The sequence below is a fragment of the Dipteris shenzhenensis genome, chromosome 31 (assembly GCF_047967505.1).
Source record: "Dipteris shenzhenensis isolate YYH24624 ecotype China chromosome 31, Dip_SZ_1.0, whole genome shotgun sequence".
Classification (NCBI taxonomy): domain Eukaryota; kingdom Viridiplantae; phylum Streptophyta; class Polypodiopsida; order Gleicheniales; family Dipteridaceae; genus Dipteris; species Dipteris shenzhenensis.
The window spans coordinates 32,970,883-32,992,284 of NC_141626.1; the positions used below are offsets into that span (position 1 = coordinate 32,970,883).

The 21,402-nt window shown below is 44.1% G+C and overlaps 1 protein-coding gene across 2 annotated transcripts; it reads left to right on the top strand.

Moving 5' to 3' along the window:
* The first annotated feature begins 1,475 nt into the window (after positions 1–1,475).
* On the top strand, positions 1,476–19,986 carry LOC147881360 (Plastid-lipid associated protein PAP / fibrillin family protein). 2 transcript variants are annotated; one of them, XM_087369832.1, is made up of 4 exons: positions 1,476–1,937; positions 16,632–16,748; positions 16,881–16,946; positions 19,107–19,986. In XM_087369832.1, the coding sequence occupies exons 1-4, from the start codon at positions 1,699–1,701 to the stop codon at positions 19,204–19,206; spliced, it is 522 nt and encodes a 173-aa protein (XP_087225958.1). In that variant the 5' UTR covers positions 1,476–1,698; the 3' UTR covers positions 19,207–19,986. The 2 variants fall into 2 exon arrangements, with proteins under 2 accessions (XP_087225958.1, XP_087225957.1); XM_087369831.1 differs by having other exon boundaries at positions 16,636–16,748.
* Positions 19,987–21,402: the final 1,416 nt, after the last annotated feature.

Below are 21,402 nucleotides of genomic sequence, written 5' to 3' on the forward strand. Positions count from 1 at the left end.
ATGTTGGCTATTTATAGAAATATGAACTGAGACGTAATATTTCATGACTTTGTCCTTGATAATGTTTGGATTTCATTTTTCATTTGAGTCATGGGTTTGCAATATACTACAACCTATTTTCTCTTCAAGCATATTGTTTTTTTCCAGTATATGTAGATCGACACGTGCATTCTTTTTTTGCAATGCGATAGGATGTCTAGGCAGTTCACGTTTGTCATCGAAACAGGAGCGCAGGTGCAAGGTACATAGCTGCTTGACAACCACGTTTTATGTTGACATGTTTAATAGTATAGTCACTCACTTTTAGAAAATTGCAGATCCTGCGGGCTGGGGATCTCTGGAGAGCGCGCAACTGTTGTTGGATTTGCTTGAGCTGGAGAGCTACCTTGGGTAAGAATCGTGTACATTGTTTGTTGCTTTATTTTTTTGTTAAAACAAAAGGTTTTTTTTTCGATTATATGTGAGTGGGAAAACATGCTATTGTTTGTCTTTTAGGACTGTTCTTGATTTAAGGTTTCTAATGAATCTCCACATCCACAATTCTTTGGATGGATGAGTCCATTTGGGATATTACGCTGTCCTGGCTTGCTGGGTTCATAGGGATGATAGACCACAGACCATCACTGTTCGTTGGCTGGGATACGGAAGAATGTGTGGGGACACGAATTTTCTATCGAGGGCAAAATGGGGACTACATGTACACCTATGTGAGCATTGTTGACAGCCCTTTGCGTCTGAGTAAGTACTCTAAAGAATGAGTTGGGTTTTACCAATATACATGTATAAAAGTTTTATGGCTCAATAATTATAGTTCCTCAATTATCTTTCTATGTGATGCTGGTCTAGATACGATTGCTGGTACTCCGTTGTATGTTCGTAGCCGTGGTGGACGCGGCGGATGTGGTGGACGTGGAGTGAATGGCCGTCGCAAGCTTTTCCGTGCAGTACATGGCCGCAGACTTTTCCCTTAGGGATGTTTGTGTGTCTATTGTAGATTTTGTATGTTCAGTTATGACTTTATTTGTGGCTGTGTATTTGGATATATCAATCAGTTCTTTGATGTAGCTATTGCATGTTCAGACATGTGACTGCACTTTTGGATGTGATATTTTGAAGTACTCTGTCTTACAGAATTTTTTTTTTGAACGTGGCGGATGTGGAGTACATGGCTGACGCAAGCTTTTCCCTATAGTACATGGCCGCAGACTTTTCCCTTTAGGGATGTTTGTGTGTCTATTGTAGATTTTGTATGTTCAATTATGACGTTGTATGCGGAAGTGTATTTGGACATATCAATGAGTTCTCTGATTTCACTTTCGGATGTAATATTTTGAAGTACTATGTCGTAGACATTTTTTTTGGTTAGAATATGTTGCTGGTTTCAGACATTTTAGCATCTTGAGACCCGGCGGAGCGGGTCGCTAGCCTGTCGTAGACGGGTCAGGTTACTCGTATGATAAAAAGATGATGGGATAAGGTACACGGTGCATGAGCTTTATACTTTGTGGGTGATCGAACGCTTGGCTGGGAGAGAGATGGAGCTTGCCACTCGTAATCAAGCTTTGGCTATGGCGGCGCATTTCACTCGTCCTCCCTTCTATCTACCCAATAGCCACCGCTGCTCTTTCTCCCGTCTCCAAGCCTTTGCTGCCACCCCCGCCTCCCTCACCCCTTCACCCGAAGCCTTGCTGGCCAGAGATGACCTCCTCCTCCTCATTTCAGATCAGCAGCGCGGTCTTCTCACTCAGCGCAACCCCAGTAAACGCTCGCAGATTATCCGGGTCGTCGAAGCTCTTGCTTCCTTCGGGGCTGATACGGTCACCACTGATGCCTCCCTTTCCGCCACTTGGAGAATGCTGTGGACAACAGAGAAGGAACAGTTGTTCATCATCGAGAAAGCCTACCTATTTGGCACCGAAGCGGGAGATATTCTCCAGGTACAGCTGAGGTCTACTTTGGGACGCAACTATTTCTATGCGCTAGTACTAAATTTATCATTTGACTTGGCACATCGTCCTCTTGACATTGTTCTTTCTAACACCGTGTATCATCCCTTCAAGGTATACGAATACGTACTTAACTAATGGCGTTAAGCAGGACATGGCCTTGCTGCAGTTGCCCACATATCTTGTGCACCCTGTGTTCTTTAGTATGATGTGTAAGGCTTGGTGCACACGCGGTAAAAGATGCGCCACTGATGGAGCTGGCATGCATTGTGATGCAAGGATGGAGCGCCATTGGTGCTCGAAATTTGTACCTCCATTTTGGAGGTTGCAACTTTAAGCATTTGTGATCCATTTCGCATCCAACCAATAGAGGACTGCCATTTGGCTTTGAGCATTGTCTTCAATGCTGCTCCCACAATCGAGAGCCTTTGAGCAGGCAATAAAAACTGATCTGCAACAATGCAGCTCCATGCATGTAGTCAGCTCGTCCAACAAATGCATTAAAGACTGTCCTTTTGGTTCAAGCGGCTCTCCTTTTGGTTCACGCGAGAGAATGGATTTGGGGCTTCTCCAAAACTCGCACCAAAGGTGCATTTGTGGCCCTTTGGTGCATTTGTGGCCTCGGGGGCACTAGCTCTAAGTGAAAAGCCTGAGGGAGGCTTCATGTTGAGGAAAAGCCAACCTTGGGCTTTTTGCGTACGTTGAGGGCCCGTGGGAGGTTGATTGAAAGCGACAGGAGGTCGAACGTTTCACTGCCAGCTCAGAAATTTTGTATTCCGTGCTATCTTCTTGGACTTGATGGCAACGCGGGAGGCAGGGAAAAGTGATGGAGACAGCTCGCGCAATGCGATTTTACTTCCGTATAATAAATGTGATTGATCGGACGGCTTAAATGATCTGCCGTCCGATCGTGGACCTTGATCCATGTGTAAAATGTCAACACGCTTAGCTAAAGTCGAGTAGGGGCTCCTAAATATTTTATGTTAGTTTAGCTAACTTGAAATCCTCTCTAAAATAGGGGCATTGCGATCGGAAAAAATGATTTGTGTGTTAGTTAGTGGACGGGGGGGTGAAAGTGTGAGAGTGTGAAATGCGTGACAGGCAGCACATACACACACACACACACACAGAGAAAGTCTTTGCCACATAAGTTTTGGTTGGATGTTGTCATGTGCTCCAACTATGTGCTCAATCGAGCACCCACAAAGGCATTGAAGACTATCACACACCTTATGAGGCATGGCACGAGAAGCTTCATGTCGAAGAAAAGCGGACCTTGGGCTTTTTGCGTATGTCGAGGGCCCGTGGGAGGTTGATTGAAAGCGACTGGAGGTCAAACGTCTCATTGCCAACTCAAAAGTTTTGTATTCCGTGCCATCTTGGACTTGATGACAACGTGGGAGGTAGGGAAAAGTGATGGAGACAGCTCGCGCAATGCAATTGTACTTCCGTATAATAAATGTGATTGATCGGACGGCTGAAATGATCTGCTGTCCGACCGCGGACCTTGAGGCCTGCGTAAAACGTCAACACGTTGAGCTAACGTCGAGTAGGGGCTCTTTAATATTTTATGTTAGTTTAGCTAACTTGAAATCCTCTCTAAAATAGGGGCGTTGCGATTGGAAAATTGATTTGTGTGTTAGTTAGTGGACGGAGGGGTGAAAGTGTGAGAGTGTGAAATGCGCGGAAGGCAGCACATAGAGAGAGAGAGAGAGAGACTAAAGGGAGAACACCCAAAAGAGGGAAGAAGTACTGTTCTGAGTGATGTCAAAAAAGGGGGGAGGTTGGCCTTATAAATAGGGCAGCTTGTAGGCCAACTCGGGGCCTGATATGGCCAACACAAGTGGCGGCTGTCCCAGGCCAGGACCAGCCCCTATAAAGGGCCTGCTAGGACGCCTAGGGTCTGCTGACCCAAGGCTGATCCTAGCAGCCCACTGAAATGGGCCTACCAGCCCTTTACTCTCCCTATCCTAGCCTGAAAAGGGGTGGGCACACCCACAATAGAAGCCATCTCTCACTAGATCTACACTTATGATGCCCTCAACTCCAGCGCTCTCTCTGCAGCTCATGGTGTACAATGATCTGAGGGAGCTGGCCAATGAAGATGCCACCATGAATTCTTCCGCAGGAAATGTCTTGGAAGATAGCTCCAATGCATCTAATGAGCCGCCCTGAAGTGCCGTCAATTGCTAGTGGAAGCAACGTTTGAAAAACATCCTAAGTGCCTGTGTGCAGTTGTCTATCAAGCCTAGTCATGGACCGATTTGAGTTTTCTGCAAGAATTACATCTCTCCTGACAAAAATCCTTCTTGTCTATGGATTTTAGAGACGACAAGCCTTGCTTGTGACTGCTGTAGCCAACAAAAATGCCTTATCGTCTAGCTTGCTTCTCAATTGGCTAAGCATATGTGCATAAGGTAGTCCACCTTGGGTTTTGTGTAGCCCCGTTCTTAGCAAAGCTTTTTAACGAAGCGGTTTGCCCTGGTGCCCCTCACATCTGGACCTCCAACGATGTAACCGTTTTCAAGGCCTCTGTGGGGCATCTGTTATCTGTTTAAAAGATGTGATGCACATATTGCCTACAATCAAAATATGTGTGGCAACCTCTTCCCTTTGATCATGCATGTCACGATTTCCTTTAAAGACTTGTTCTTCCTTTGAGCAAAGCCATTGTGCTAGAGGTTGGTAGGAGTAGGCGATGGGAGACTTGCCGAGACATGTATGGGAGAGGAGACTGTTGATAGATATTCGCCATTCTTTTGTTGCTGATGAGCATTTTGCCCAGATTTGCCCTTAGTAAGCTCTATGTCTGTTGAGGAGGACTCCAATCTCGCTGCACAAGAGGGTAACTTCTCAAAAAGTTTATTTGCAATTCTCTCCACTGTTTATTTACACAAGATGGCATTATCTTCGTTACAATACTTGTTGAAAAGTTCTAAGGCAATGGATTTCCCATATGGCAAATGAAGATGCAACTGCTCCTCCTGCGGGAAGGTTCTTGGGAGCATAGTCACATTGAAACCCGTTACGTCCCGTTCGAAACCTCGAAACACGAAACAGACGAAACGTTTCGAAATAGGACGAAATGCTCTCAACAAACCTTTGTTTTGCTCAAATCAAAATACACCCTTGTTTTTTCTAGAATCTAATGTGTTTGTGTTTTGAATTTCCTTTTTAGTATATTGACTTGTATTGCTCTTTGTGCACGCTAACTTAAATATAACATAACTTTTCGTCCCTATAAGGGTATATATATATTCGAAACCTATCCGTTTCATTCGAAAAGTCGAAACGAAACTTGTCAAAACGAGAAACAATGAAACAAACGAAGCGTCTTGTTTCAGAGGTGGTATTTGGAGACGAGCGTGAAGCTTCTAGCTCATATTTGGCAAAACAAAAGGCCATAGCCATTATTGGGCTAGGACTTGCTTATTCTCTGGTGCTCCACATCGACTTCAAGTCTATAGCCAAGCAGATTTGTGTAAAACTTACGGTATTCTTGGCAATAAAATCACCAATTCTAAAGTATTTTTGAAACTCAAGTTTATGATCTAAAGATGGATGATGGTCAAGAATTGAGTGACCATCTGGCTAAATTTGACTCATCAACAATTGGCGAATCTCAAATGTGAGCCCGATGATGTAGACAAAGCAACTATGTTAACTAAAAAGTATGCATGGTATGTGTGGGCGTCACCAATGTTAGAATTATTAATATATTCTAGGCAGTGGCCAATGTAATGTAATAAGTGAGTTAGGGGCACTTTTTCCTCTCAGAGGTTTTTCCCCCTAACCATGGTGTAATCTCTAACTACGGTTAGTGATTAGATAGGGTTTTGTCACTTAGACAAAACCCTTATCTCTTTCTTGTACTCACACTTCATTCACTTCAGTTCAGTTGACACTTGGGAGTGAACTACGTTCAGCTCACTCTCCATCTTGCTCTCTCTCATTTTCTCACATTTGGTATCAGAGCACTTCCTCCCCGGACTTGCTCCCTGCTCCCAGCCTCTTGCTTCTAGCTCCCGCATTTGTACTCCATCACCAAGCGACCTGCTGTCTTTACAGTCTGTACAACACCTACTCCTATACGTACACTTGTGCGTCGGTTCGTCCGTATAGTCGTACGGATCTCTGCACCATGCGTCAGATTTGTCCGTACACTTCCGTACGACCGTACGTACATTTTCGTACTACGTGTCAAAATTCATCGGTATAGTTCCATACGGCCGTTTGTACAGTTCCGTACTTTTGCGCCAATTTTGTCCGTACAGAACGTCCGTACGATTCCATACAGTTCTGTACTTGCAGGATTTTTTGTAGGCTTAAGGTGTTCGGTGTCCGTCATTTGCAGGCAGAGTTCATTTGTAGGCTAAGTTGCATCAGCCATTGTTTGGCTTCACCTTTGGGAGCGCATTAGACATTGTAGTAGATCTGCAAGCTTTGGAAAATTTTGGGACTTTTTGCAATTACACTGCAATTTGTCAGTGAAATTTGGGTCTTTTGCAGGCAGAGTGCAATTTGTGCAATATTTGGGGCTTTCAAATAATTTGCCCTCTTTTGTATGCAATTTTTCGCAAGAAATTGGGGCTTTTGCATTTGGGTTGCAATTTTGCAGGTAAAAGAGCATTTTGGAAGTTTGCAAGCAGTTCTGGACTCAGTACGAGTTCATTTGCAGACTTTTGCCACATTTTGCAGATTCTATTTGCAGATTTTTGGGCATTCAACAGAGCATTGAAGTGCATTTTGAGCCTTTGATAGGCTGTGACAGCATTTGTCACTGTGGGCAGGTTTTCTTTGCAGATTTTACTTGTGCATTTGACATCCTAGAAAGGGATTTTACTTGGTCAGTTTGCTGTGGTTTTTGAGATTATCTGGTGAAAATGGCTCAGAACAGCCCCAATGAGGTATTTGGAGTTCTCACACAAGAGGATAAGTTAGATGGCACCAACTACTCCTTGTGGAGTTTCACGGTTGGCAATATCTTGGTTGGCAGACATCTTTGAGATTATTCCAATGGAGATGAAGCAAGACCAGATACAGCGGCTACACCTATCACTCCTATAGCTGGAGGCAGGGGTAGAGGTGCAAATGCAGCACAAGTGCCAAAGTTTCCTTTCTGAAGCGAGAGCTTTCCCATATGCATATGGATGAGGGAGATTCCATGAATTCTCACCTCACAAAGCTTTAGGACTTGAGGGAACAGTTGCTGAATATTGATGAAGTCATTCCAGATTCAGAGATGATCACCACCACTCTGAACTCTCTCCCTGAGTCCTATCTCGGTTTCCACACCTCGCTGAATTTGTCATTGAGGGGGGGTAGCAATCCTCTCTCTTTTCACAAGTTGGTAGGACTTCTGTTGTAGGAGGAGCAGACACACAGAAATATGGCAACCCGGGCTGGCGAGCATGCCATGCTCTCCAAGTTCAAGCCCAAGAGTAAAGGGCAGCAAAAGCCACATGCCAATCAGCCCACACATCAGCATAAAGCTGATTCAGGACAGCCCTCTTATAAGGCAAAGGGTGATGTAGATAAGCAAAAAAAGAAGGGCATTTGTCATTATTGCAAGAAGCCAGGTCATTATATTGGAGAATGCAAGAAGCGCATAGGCAAAGAGAAGAAAAGGGATTGCGGTATGGCTGTGTCAGATGCATCAGCTCCACATTCTCATGATGGGAGAGATGTTGCAGCCAACTTTGTGTTAGAAATGACCCAATAGAGGGTACGCACAGCGGAAGACTGACAGAATTGCCCAGGAGCTCACACAGTGTGGTGTGGGGTGTGGAATCACAAACTTCTTAACTTAGTGCATAGAGTGCAAGCCAGTAAATAGACAATGCTCAGAGACAAATATAGAAGCAACACTTTATATTTCCGTCCGTCCAGAAACTAGGACAGGATACAATACCAAAAGGTCCTTCTACTACAAGCCTGGCACTTCTAGATCTCTAAGCCCGCGTGCTCCACCTCGAGCATTTGTAGACTCTCTGTCTAGATCCCTTGCACCTTGCTGTCCGGAAGCCAGCCTAGGTGGGCAGCACCTTGAGCTCAGTCTGCAGCCCTATGCCAAACTCCTTCTCCTCCTGTGTGTAGGTCCAAGGGTGGGCCTGTGGCTGCTGCTGTCTACTCCCCAACTGCTGCTAAGTGATACTGAATGAGGGCTGGAGGCCCTCCTTTTATAGGGCACAAGGCCTGCCTCAAAAAACCGAACAGCAGCCTGAATCTGACCGACCCTAATCAGGCTGACCAGGCTGCTATAAAACCGCCCTAAAAGGGCTCACTTAACCAGGGCCCCCTGGCCCACAAACTAGGGCTTTGGCCCTCACTTCAAGGGCTGATGCCCTCTTATATAGCCCCCTTTTTCCCTGCCATTTCTAGGCATGGTAGGCTGGCTGGAACCTGCCCTACCAGCCCTATGACTGGCCGACCAGGTTGCTGGTCACCCCCACGCTGTTGCGCCCCTGCCAGGTCTTTTTCCAACGCCGTACAGATCTGATAAGCCTCCGTACAGGCCCGTACAGTAGGGCCGTATCCTGCTGATGTCAGCGCACCCTTCACAGGGCCCTGTTGCAGGCTGTACGCCTATCCTTTGCTTTGACAGCTGCCCACATGGCAACTCATGTGCTGCGCATGTGACAGCCCCAATCTCTCCAGGTCTACCTCCGTCATGCTCTCCTCATATGGGGGCTTACAGATGGGGAGGTGACCATTCCAACACCCCCTCTTACCGACACATCCAGGCCCAATGCCAACACATCGATGACGACGCTCCAGTAACTCCGTGGTCGTAGTCCTCTGGAACATTTCAATGTCGAAATCTTTTCCTGGCTTTTCATCCAGTGGCCCCTGCTCCACCAGGTCTGGTTCCGCTTCCGCACACCATCTTGGTACATAGGTCCATCTTTGGTAGCACCTCTTGGCACCACCTTGTTCAGTCACGTTCCCGCCTTCGAACTCAAGCAATCCAGCCGTCACGATCTTCCAGTTGTCCCCCTCATAATGACTGGACAACCTGGAGTCTTCCAGGCACCATGCTTTGAGGGTCTGTTTCAACCCGTCCTTTGGCAAGGTCTGCAACCAATGAATATTTCCAGATAACGTGGACCATGAACTCTCGTTGAGTTCTCAAGCAGGTACTTTTCTAGCTTCAGTGCTCTTTGTCCATCACCTTCTAGCAATCTACGTCTGAGATTTGAAGAAGCACCAATACTTCCCCTTCTGCCTTCGAAGAAGGCCAATTTCTTCCAATCTCGTATCACCCAAGATAAATGAAGAGCAGAGTCTCTGGACAGCATGCTATAAAGGCTCAAATGCAAAATATCAAGTACATACCAGACTGTTGTACTGCCTGTGTGTTTGCTTCAGGCTCCCACACCTGTGAGCCTCCTACTTGGGCTTTGATACCATGTTAGAAATGACCCAATAGAGGGTACGCACAGCGGAAGACTGACAGAATTGCCCAGGAGCTCACACAGTGTGGTGTGGGGTGTGGAATCACAAACTTAACTTATGTGCATAGATGTGCAAGCTAGTAAATAGACAATGCTTAGAGACAAATATAAAGGCAACACTTTATATTTCCGTCCGTCCAAAAACTAGGACAAGATACAATACCAAAAGGTCCTTCTACTACAAGCCTGGCACTTCTAGATCTCTGAACCCGCGTGCTCTATAGAGAAACGATAGGGTTTGCAGTGGAGCGATCAAAAAAATAGACAATACTCAGACACAACTGAAGAACGGAACTCAGAAAACATAGTGCCTGTCGGTAATATGAAAAATTGAATACAAGAACCTCAAGCTGTCGTGTCTCAAGGACCGTGGCTGAGGTGAATTAGAAAGATGATTCCATGTAGAGAAACTATAGAAAAGATAGCAGCAGAGGGAGCGTAACGCAGTCCTCCGTGTAGCTCGATGATGATGAAGATAAGGAGCAGATCTGGAGCAGGAGGGGACAGATCTGGAGCAGAAGGGACAGAGCTGAAGCAGAGGAGCAGATCTGGAGTAGAGGAGCAGAAGTTGGGGCAGATCTGGAGGAGAGGATGGAGCAGCTAGGAGGCAGAGAGGAGCAGATTTGAAGAGGAGAGGTAGAAGTGGTGTAGGCGGGGCTGCAGCAAAGCATGGAGGAGAAGAGGAGCAGCTGCAGGTCCTGTCTTGTCACAAGGAGTGTGGGGGCTTGTGCCTTTATAGGCCAGACCTAGCTGGTCGGCCAGCTGGTCGGTGGGCCTGCCAGCTGGTCGGCTAGTTCTGGTCGGCTAGACCAGCTGGTCTTTCTGGCCACTTGTTTGGCTTAGGTGGCTGGCCTGTAAGCTGGTAGATTGCCCTAGAAATTGGGGATTGTTAGTTGCTTAATATGCTCCACCTCGAGCATATGTAGACTCTCTGTCTAGATCCCTTCCACCTTGCTGTCTTGAAGCCAGCCTAGGTGGGCAGCACCTTGAGCTCAGTTTGCAGCCCTATGCCAACCTCCTTCTCCCTCTGTGTGTAGGTCCAAGGGTGGGCCTGTGGCTGCTGCTGTCTGCTTCCCAACTACTGCTGCAAGTGATACTGAATGAGGGCTGGAGGCCCTCCTTTCATAGGGCACAAAAGGAAATTCAAAACATAAACACCTTGGATTCTAGAAAAAACGAGGCAAAAACGTTTATTTTGATTTGGGCGAAACAAAGGTTTCGTTGAGAGCGTTTCGTCCTATTTCGAAACGTTTCTTCTGTTTTGCGTTTCGAGGTTTCGAAGAGGACGAAACGGGTTTTCATGTGACTATGTTCTTCAGAGGGCCCTGTTACAGGTTGTATGCCTGTCCTTTGCTTTGACAGCTGCCCACATGGCAGCTCATGTGCTGCCCATGTGACAGCCCCAATCTCTCCAGGCCTACCTCCCTCATGCTCTACTCATATGGGAGCTTACAAATGGGGAGGTGACCATTCCAACACTTTGTGGAAGAGCACTATGCCTTTTTGGCTTGCACTTCAGATTTTTCAGTGGGTAGTTCAGATCTTACAGCCACTAATGATGATGACCCATATGTGAGGTGACTTGTGCAAATAATTCTTCTTATCCAATGTGTGGAGTGGGAGACATTATTCTCACATCCACTAATGGCACAGATTTTAGAATTTTAGATGTTCTCTATGTGCGAGGCATAAAGAAGAATTTGCTTTCAGTGTCCTCACTCAATACAGGAGGATTTCAGCTTGTTTTTTATGATGACAAGTGCGCAGTCAGAGACAAAGAGAATGACTATGCTTTGATGTTGTCTGGCACTTTGTATCGGGGTCTGGGATTTGCCACCAGGTAAGCATGCCATTGGTACCAAGTGGGTTTTCAAGGTCAAAAGGAAGCCAGATGGGTCTATTGATAGGTACAAGGCAAGGTTGGTTGCCAAAGGCTATGCACAGAAGGACATAGATTATGAAAAGACTTTTGCTCCTACATCCCGGATGACCACCATACGGTCAGTTATTGCAATGGCTGCAAATTTTGTGTGGAATGTCCATCAGTTGGACATAAAAACAGCTTTCCTTAATAGGGATTTGCAGGAAGAGGTTTATGTCAAGCAACCTCCTGGATTTGAACTTTTTGGCAATGCACTTCAGGTATGCAAGCTTAACAAAGCTTTATATGGGCTGAAACAAGCCCCACGTGCATGGTATGCCAAGATAGATGCATTCCTGGCAAGTAAGGGATTACACAATAGTCCCAAGGAAAGCACCCTCTACATCAAGAAGGATGGGGGGGATATTTTGGTCATCATTTTTTATGGAGATGACATGCTGCTCACGGGGTCAAATGAGAATATAATTGCAGATTTCAAAGCTGAGTTGAAAGCTGAATTTGACATGACAGATTTGGGCATGTTAAATTTTTATTTGGGAATCCAGTTTATACAAGACAAGTGTGGCATTGTTATGTCTCAATCCAAGTATGTGTAGAAACTCTTGGATAGGTTCAACATGCATGATTGTAAGCTTATTGCCACTCTTATGGAGCCGGGGCTGAATCTTACTATGTATGATGCTGGTGAATCAGTGGATGTCACTTTACAGCCAGGCTGTTGGATGCCTCATTTACTTGTGCAATACACGGCCTAATATTTAGTATGCAGTATCTCAGGCGAGCAGATATTTGCACAGCCCAAAGATAACACATTGGCAGGCTGTAAAACGCATCTTTAGATATTTGCAAGGCACAAAGTCTTTTAGCTTGATGTTTCCCAAGAGGAGTGACTTAAAGATACATGCTTATAGTGATTCAGATTGGGCTGGAGACCATGATACCAGCCAATCCACTAGTGGTAATTGTTTCTTTTTGGGCAACACTTGTATTTCTTGGCTGAGCAAGAAGCAATCTACAGTGGCTACTTCCTCATGTGAAGCTGAGTACAGGGTAGCATTCACAGCGACAGTTGAGTGTGTTTGGCTGCAACGTTTGTTCGCTGATCTTCGTCTCATATTGGAGGGTCCTACTCCTTTTCTCACTGATAGTTAGAGTGCTATTCCAGTGGCAAAGAATCCTTTTAGACTAGGAATAGGTACACCAGCTAGGGCAAGCACAAACAGGGCCAAACTTGTCTCCAAAACAGGAGCGATTGAAGCAAAACTAGGCGACCGGGTGTAGAACAAGTCAACCAGCATCAAAACCAGCTTTTAATGCACTTTCTGAGGATGGCCAGGTACAGGAGCAGCAACTCAAATCAATGAAAAACTGAACTGGATCAGTGATTCCTACTCCAAATGTGGCCGAGTAGCTTCAGAAACAGCAGCAGCAATTCAAACTTCTCCAAAGGTTGCGGCCACCCTTATAACAGCTCTAGGAGCTTGTACGAAGTGGTGAACAATTGTGGCTGCTCATAAAAAACGAGCGGTTGAACAGGGTTTCTCATGATGAAAATCAAGTTCTTCGCAGTAGAAATCATCTCCAATGGAGGTGCATGTGCGAAAGGGGCAGCTTGCTCGGATACCAAATGTGAAAGCTTCGAGATGGAGAGAGCTAAAAAACGTGGAATTCAGCCGAGATGAGATTGCAAGAATGAGTACAACAGGGTTGTGTGACAATACCCTAAAACCCTAGGGTGAGCCTTGAGTGAGTCAAACCTAATTGTACTACTAACTCAACCACTAACTGCAGTTAGGGGAAAAAACTAACTTGGGAAAAGTGCCCCTAACCCTCCTAACTAACTAATGTATTGGCCACTGCCTTAAATATTACAATATTTCCAACAAATCGAACTATGGAAGATATGCTGAGAGCTTATGTCTCCCGGAGGCAATTGGATTGGGACGAGTATCTTCCACTGTTGGAATCTGCTTGCAATAGTGCTAAGCACTCAGCCACATGAATCAGTCCATCCATGTTGATGTATGGATTCCAGCCCAGAGCCCCAGTGTAGTTGGCTTGCAAGATGTCAAGGTTGTCATTGCCAGTGATTGGTTGCAACAACCACAAGATAATGTTTCCGTTTGCAAGGAAAACCATAAAGAGTGCTTAGGATAGAGCGCAGTTTTATGCTAATTAGAAGCGGTCACTGTGAACTCTCTCAGAGGGTCAGTGGGTTCACTTGAAGATCCCTAAAGTTCATGTTATGCTAATCAGAAATGGTCACCACGAGCTCTCTTGGAGGGTCAATGGGTTCACTTGAAGATCCCTAAAGTTCAAGTTATGCGAACTGGTCAAGTCTAAAAAATATATTCACACTTTTGTGATCCTTTCTTGATTCTTAAGAAGATCAATGAATTGGCCTACAAGTTGCATTTGCCTAATGGTGTTTGGGTATATGCACGTCTTTCATGTTTGTAAATTGAAAGAGAAGTTGGATGTGGGAGATGATTTAGCATCTAAGGATGAACTTAGCATGACTTCAAGACTTGACCACTTACGTGCCCCATGAACTTGAATGTCTTTTGGACTATAGAGACCGATAGATTAGGAATAGGATTCTTCCAGAGATGATGGTTAAGTAGAAGAATTGCTCAAAAGACGATAATACTTGGCAAAGTATTGACTTCCTTTGGTGCCAATTCGTAGAGTTTATGTCTCAACCCTTCTCTCAATAAGGGAGGGAGAATTTTATGTCCATGTTTGGACATACCCTTGCTAGTATTAAGGAGGTCACGTTAACCAAGGGTCATGTCACCTAACCTTGGGACTGTTAAGTCCTGATGTACCTTTAGTAGGATAGTCTTAGGGTCCAGACAGGTAGGACACCCTATGTCTATTTAAGTGTGAGCCTTGGCTCATATGGGACATTCTTAGGAGTGGGACCTCCTGAGCCAAGCCTCTGTCTCCCTAAAGAGATATGAACGCAGATGGGGCTACATGGTATGGGATGTGTAGTCTCTTACTTGGGGTAAGTTGGTCTGGGGTTGCCTGACCTCCTTGCAAGGATCTACGGTTTGGTACCTAGACCATGCGTGTCCCTATGTTAGTCTAACGTGTGTCGGACTTGCAAGAAGCTTGAGGATAGAGATAAGCATAGTACCTTCAAGTTAGCTGAGCCTAACCAAGAAGGGATGTCTTAGTTTGTATCTCTCTATCTTCAATTCTCTGGAGTTTGCTATAGGCTTTGTGGATGTAGTGAATAGCATCTTTATTGTGAACTTTCACACCAAATACTTTTGAGTGTCATTTTAACGTGGGGCATGTGATTCTTTGACTTCATTGTTGTAAACAAATGCTATTCCCAAACACAACTACTACAAATATTGCAAAGACCAACAATAACTATGCAAAAGGTGTAAAACCTTGATGTGGGCTTGTTAAAATCACCAAAGGAGAGTTGTACTTGCCAAAAACTGCTATTTCACCTTGAATCACAAAAGCAAACACCTCAAATAGCTTTGAAGAGTTTGTAAGTTGTAATGATACACATGTCACAAATGCAAAAGACTTGTTTGTCACCAGAAAATGTTTGTAGATGTGCATGCACAACAAGAATTAGTAGAAGTAAATTAGCATAACCTCAAGTCTTCCACTGTTTTCAAATTGATGTATGGAAAATGAATCACATGTATGCACGAATGTCTCTTTTGTGTTAGAACTTACGCTTCCACATTGGTATCTCCAGCTTCAATATGGTAGCTGTTGCCATATTGAATTCACGCATCATATGATTGATGAGGGAAGGCTTGATATTTGTAGTGAGAACGGACATTGCTTGTTGTCTCCCAATCTTCATCCTCATGGCATTCGCTACTGGCTTTGTGGATGTGCCTACTGCAATTTTCCATAAGCCCTTGCTGATAGATACTGTCTTCAGTAAACATGAGTGCCGTTTCAATTCTCTTCCACATGAGGCACATAATTATTTGAAGTCATGCTTGCCAACAAATACTATACCTAAACAGTCCTACTACAAATATTGGAAAGACCAGTCGCACCTCTGCAACAAAAATTAAATAAGCCTGAGGTGAGCTTGTTGAATCACCAGAAGAGATTTGTAGCACTTGCCTAAAATTGCAATTTCACCTTGAATCACAAAATCCCTTTGACAAACACCTAAAGTAGCTTCAAAATGTGTGTAAGGTGTAACGATACACAAAATGCAAACCCTGCTTGTTTGGCACCACAATAGATCTGTAAATGTGCATGTACAGCAAGAAGTGGCCATCTTGAAGGCTGATTTTTTGTCAAAACTGCCACTATTGCTTAGGAAGACCCAGATTTGCATGCCTCATTCGAAGCTGAAATTTTAATGCTAGAAATTTTGTCGAAACTTCAAAAAACTGCAACCCACAATGGAAGAGCATTGTTTTTTGCAGTCTTTGCCCAATTTCAAAGCTGTTTTTGCACGTTTTCGAAGGTGTAAAAGTGCCATATATGGACTATATTATCCCTCCCAGCTCCAGTCTTAGCCTCTTCTTGAGGACAGCTAGAATGTATGCAGCCCCAAATCTTCATTTGTACTCTTTGGACGTGCGATTAAGTAATAAAGTAAATAAAGCAGCATTAAAAGTAGAACAACTCCAATCTTCCACTGTGTACCAGTTTATGTGTGAACAAATATGGATCTCATGGATGCCCTCTTTCTCATTAGAACTCACACTTGCGCATTCATTACATAGCCTGGCAAGCTTGAGAGAGAAGTAGTAGTCCTCATGTATACTACATATGTGTACCTGCTAGTTGGTCTGTCGACAGGGCTTATCTCACATATAGTGAAAGTAGTTAAAATGTAGGTATATATCACCCAGGTGGGTTGCCTATCCATTCATCCTTAGGAGCCTCCTTTTGAGTAGCTTGGCGGGCACATGCGATATACTCTAGCCAGCCAGCCAACCAGTTTTTTGATGCGATGATACAATGTTAGATGGGCTCTAAATTATAGTTACAAGGATCCCTTGTTGCAATGAAAGTGCTTTAGCAATGCCATGGTTTTTTATTGTGAGAATTTTAGTCTAAGCGTCCCTTCTCTGAATGATATGCATATATTGGCTTCGCTACCTGCAATGAACAATGTGATGATTTGTTGTACTTAAGAGTCAACTTTGGAAGATTCCGTGCAATGGTTGTGTACACAATGTGAGCAGCATTTTATAAACTGACAAACTTTGTCAGCTTTATTCCTGGGAGATTTTGTGTAACGGGGTACTTATTTTTTGTTTGGCTCTGTTCCTTTGATCTATGGCTCTATGTTTAGCTTCTCATTTGTAGCAAAGCAAGGAATAACATAGCATTTCCTTGGAGTAGGCAGGCCATTGATGTTGAAGAATGCAAGCTCAACAATGTAATTACGTTCCCCCCTCATGGAGCATTTATTGTAAACTCAACAATCGAGGTTGTCTCATCACAAAGAGTAAATTTTAGGTGAGCATGGCTTTATGAAAAATTTCACTCTTTTTTCGATGGCCAAGCATGTGCATGATGCTTTGGAAGCAAGTGGGCTTGTTACAACTGTATGCATTTTTATACCTTCAGAACTTTCATGGATGCTTGCAGGTTCACAAGTGCTTTACTTCGTGGATCTAGTTGGAGAATTCCTGTTCCTCCCTTTGGCCAGGGTTGGTGAGTATGATTCATGAATAGGAATAATGAATTGATATAATCTATTCACAATTAAGTATAATACAAGCCACAGACTTTCCCCTCCTTTTATAACTTTTTAAAAAGTGTTGGAGTCCAAGAAACATACTTTTAGAAAATAACTCTCTCATACAAATGCATAAAGTTAAGTTTAGAAACCTAAGCTTTAGTGGGATACTTTTACAAAGTACTCGTACATGCATGCATGCATTATGTAGCTACTTGGCAACTTTAGAACTCAAGTAACTTTCCATCTTTAGTTTGCATGTATTTTACGCATGCATGCCGCCACATGGCGACGGCGGCCTCGTGTTACCAAAAAACGCATTTCGGGGCACCGAAACATTTCGCCGAAACTCCCAAAACGACCTGTCTTGGGAGAAAAGTTTAAAGTGATTTTGATTCTTGAATTATAAAGTTTAAAGTTTAAATTATATAAATTATGCATAGGCTGTTTAAACTTTAAAGTTTAAGCCCTCTTGGCCTATGTACTATGGGCCATGGCCCTACAGGCTGTAGGCAGGCCGCAGCACTGAGCAGACTGTAGCCTGTAGGCTGTCACGGTTCAGCTTTACTCATATCAATACCAACTATTTTTTAGGATATCTCCATTGCTGGAATTTGCTTTTCTTGGCAGGCTGGTGAATTGAATATTTTACAGCAGTCTTATTGTTGGATAAGTGAGGGTGTCAGTTTGTGATGAAGAGGGGCTTATGATCTGTAAAACCATGCAAAAAATTGGCTACCATTGAAATGGTTGAATCTGTTTTGCTCTGCAGGCTGGTGATTCAAATATTTTGCATCCTGTTGCTGAGTTTTGCTTGTAACATTCTGTCATAAGCCAATGTATCTCCTCTCCTGCCACTTACTGTTCAATGTTGACAAGGGTTGTGGTAGTTTTCGGGCTGTCATTGTGGTATGTACAAACTCTATAGTTGGGTAACTCGTGAGATAGCCAACTATATAAAGTGGAATGTGATGCAGGCTCTGACAGTAATCCACAGAGACACTCGAGATTCTAAAGAAAGAGGGTTGTTATGGTAGCTTAGGTATCTGATTGCTTTATCAACAGCCGGGGTGGCTATTCTGGTGTTTTAGGTATCGTAGCAGATGCAGGCTTTCTAAGCTTGTTTGTGTACATGTGGTTGACTGGTTACTGGGTTCACTGTTTGTCATGGGCTGCTCAGTCCTATATTGGGGGTCCATCAAGTTTGCAGACTGGTGGAAACTTCACTGATTTATTGCAGGCCAACATAAGCAGGGAGGCAGCTTATGCTTTGGTAGTGCTTAAGAGTGCCCGTAATGGCCCATGGTCAGCAACGACAAGATATGGCATCTAAAATCTATCTTCCTGGACCTCAAAGCTGTCCTAGCCCACAATACAATGCTCTAAGCTAAGGCCTCTTTCATTTTGATGATTATAGGGGCATGATGCTTTTCTAGACAACTCTGCATGTACAAGGGGTCGACTTCATATGGTCCCCTGGTTACTGGGTTCACGTTTGCGTGGGCTGCTCAGTCCTAAATTGGGGGTCTCGCCAGTTTGCAGACTGACAGAAACTTCACTGATTGATGCGAATAGAATCTTGACAGCCTGCCCGGACCTGAAAGCTGTCCTATCCCATAATACAAGTGCATTCTCTAAGCGAAGGCCTTTCATTTTGATGATTATAGGGGCATGATGTTTTCCGTAGACTACTATGCATGTGCAAAGGGGGAGGTAACCAGTTCACACTGCATGTATGTGACTGGAAAGGGTCAAGCACTTGGGAAAGGCCAGCTGTGGAATCTGTTGTCGTCAACTATTGGAACTCATACAAATGCTCTGGTGGAAAGAGCTAATACTATTATCCACGGATCTATGGCTTTCTTTGCACTGCGTCCTGTGGAGTTGATTGCTGTTCTTGTCATAGCTGGCCTTGTTGCACACTAGAATTCGACCATCAAGACGTAGAATGTGGATGCATCCCATGGTACTGTGGTCGATTGTGAAAGTAAAAAAATGACATAAATCTTTAGATCTTGATCCTTGTTTGTACTCCGCTACTACTGGGTTAAAAACTGAGGCTAACAAAACTTCACATGATTTGCTTCTTCATTAATCAATTCCATCTTTGTGTTTTGTGTTTTCTTGGAATGCAGGTTTGAATCAGTTTACCTTGATGAAAAGATACGGGTGGCAAAGGATATACGTGGGGATTATCTTATTGTTGACAGGGCTTCTTACACATGGACAGGGTAGTGGACAGGGCTGCAGCAGCAAGTGGGCGCTTGATATAATGTGATCCATATCTGCATTGGTGATGTGCTATTTCGTTTACAGGCATCCCTTAATCAGGATGTTTTGAGCTCGCTTGCTGAAAGTTGAACCAGTACAACAGAATGTTAAACCTGTCTCCTCTATGCCAATGAATATGTGTTGTATATCAGTCAATGAAGATTTTTGGCAGCCACTGGTGATAATGTTAAATTGAATACGCTGCTCTAATGAATAGGTTTTTCTTTGGGCTCCATTCTCTGCTCTCCATCAATGTTTGCCTGAACTTGAGAACTCTTCAAGTAGCAAGCAGGAGAGCTAGTGGTTGCCTGTTGAGGCACAAGGTATCTAGCCTGCCCTCTACTTCTGCAAGTTGCATTACAGGGATCTGGGGCATGGTACATTCTCCCCTATTAAGAATTGTGGGAAGGGCTGAAGGGGTAATAGGTATTCTTGTCTAAGAAAAGCGAAAAATATCTAGATGATCGTTATGTTGCAACTGTACAGACAACTTGGATATGTCCATTCTCGTACCTGCAACTGGTCACTCAAAATCAGTTCTCACTCAAGAAAGTTTGAAAGATAGAGTAAACAGCAGCATGTAAAGGTGGCAACCTGTGGGCTCCGACAAATGCAATGTAATTTGCTTCTGTAAATGACAACACTAAGCAACTGCACTGCTGTAGCATTCCTGAAACCCTGCAACAGAATAATATCATCTGGGATATTATTTCTTTGTAACTGGAGAGGCAACTGGTTTTTTTTTGTCTATGTGTATTTTGAGTTGTCTTGAAAGGCAAGGGGACTCATCTTTCTTTTAAATGATAAGTCATGCAACCTCGAAACTCAGTAGATACAGCACAATAATGAAAACTGAGTTCGTGTCTGTCTGCCCACAAGCGCCCTAACACAGCATGACAATTCTCAGAAACAACACACAATTTCACAGACCAGAAGGAGCACAAACTATCCCGCATGCATGGCTACGCTAAGTGGTTCAAAACTGGCCAATGTGTATCCCAAACGAAAAAGAATGATAGTTAAGAAACATGTGCTTGGAGTAACCAAATGGAGCTTTACAATTAGTATATTTCATGTCAGTGAAGACAAGAGAAATCTGAAAGAATATTAACCAAAATATGGCCAGGTGCAATGATTTGTGTGAAAGATGATGCCCAAAAATAATTATAACAATGATGCGAATGGCATGGTTTGTTGGTGTAACATGGTTCAAATTGGATAGAGTCGAATAAAACATGGAGTGTATGGAAATTATGAAATGTGGTACGCTTTGTTTTGTAAAAGTGCTTAATATATGTACAAGGTTTTTAAACTTTTTGATTGCTTTTCACCTACAGTGGTCTAGCATTGGAGTTCAAATGTTAATGTGATATGTGTCATTTTTTAAAGGTTCTTTGATATATGTCTAAGCTTTTTAAACTTTTGAATGCCTTTAAGTTATCATGAAGTGGCATTTTCAGTTAATTGTTTGCAAATGACGAAGTGGTCACGTCCTCATTTGTGAGCCCCCATATGAGGAGTGCATGGGGGGGTGAAGCATAGAGTAGTAATGGGCATGGGGCTGCTGCATGGGCAGTCTATCATGTGGGCAACGAGGAGAAAGGACAGGTACCTGGCAGAGGAGATCCACCATGGAGGGGAGATGTAGATCCAGATGCTGACTCATGGAAAGGACCAAAAATGCATGGGTCAACAAATGTTTTGGGACCCTAGGGTCATGGAAATGAGGCAGGATTATGGATAGTCCTTCCTGGACTTGTGGCAGCCAGCTACATGGCCAGGAAGGGCCAGAAAAAGGCTTGCAATGAGCCCCTAGAGGGGATTTATAGGCAGCAGTAGGGAGTGGGGTGGTTGGCTTGTTTGGGTCGGCCAGAAGCAGGCTGCTCGGTTGATTTGGTTGGCTGGGCCTTGAGCCCTTTAAAAGGACTCTTTTGGGCCTCATTCAGTTATCACTTGGAGCAGCAACCCAAGAGCAGGAAGGAGCAGCAGGAGGACCATCCTCCCTATACACAGGAGGTGAAGGTATGTACAAAGGGCTGCAGACTTAGCTCAAGGAGCTGCCCACCTAGGCTGAGTTTCCGGACAGCAAGGTGGAAGAGACCCTTTGGACGGAGAGTCTACATAAGCTAAGTAGAGCATGCAGGCTCAGAGATCTAGAGG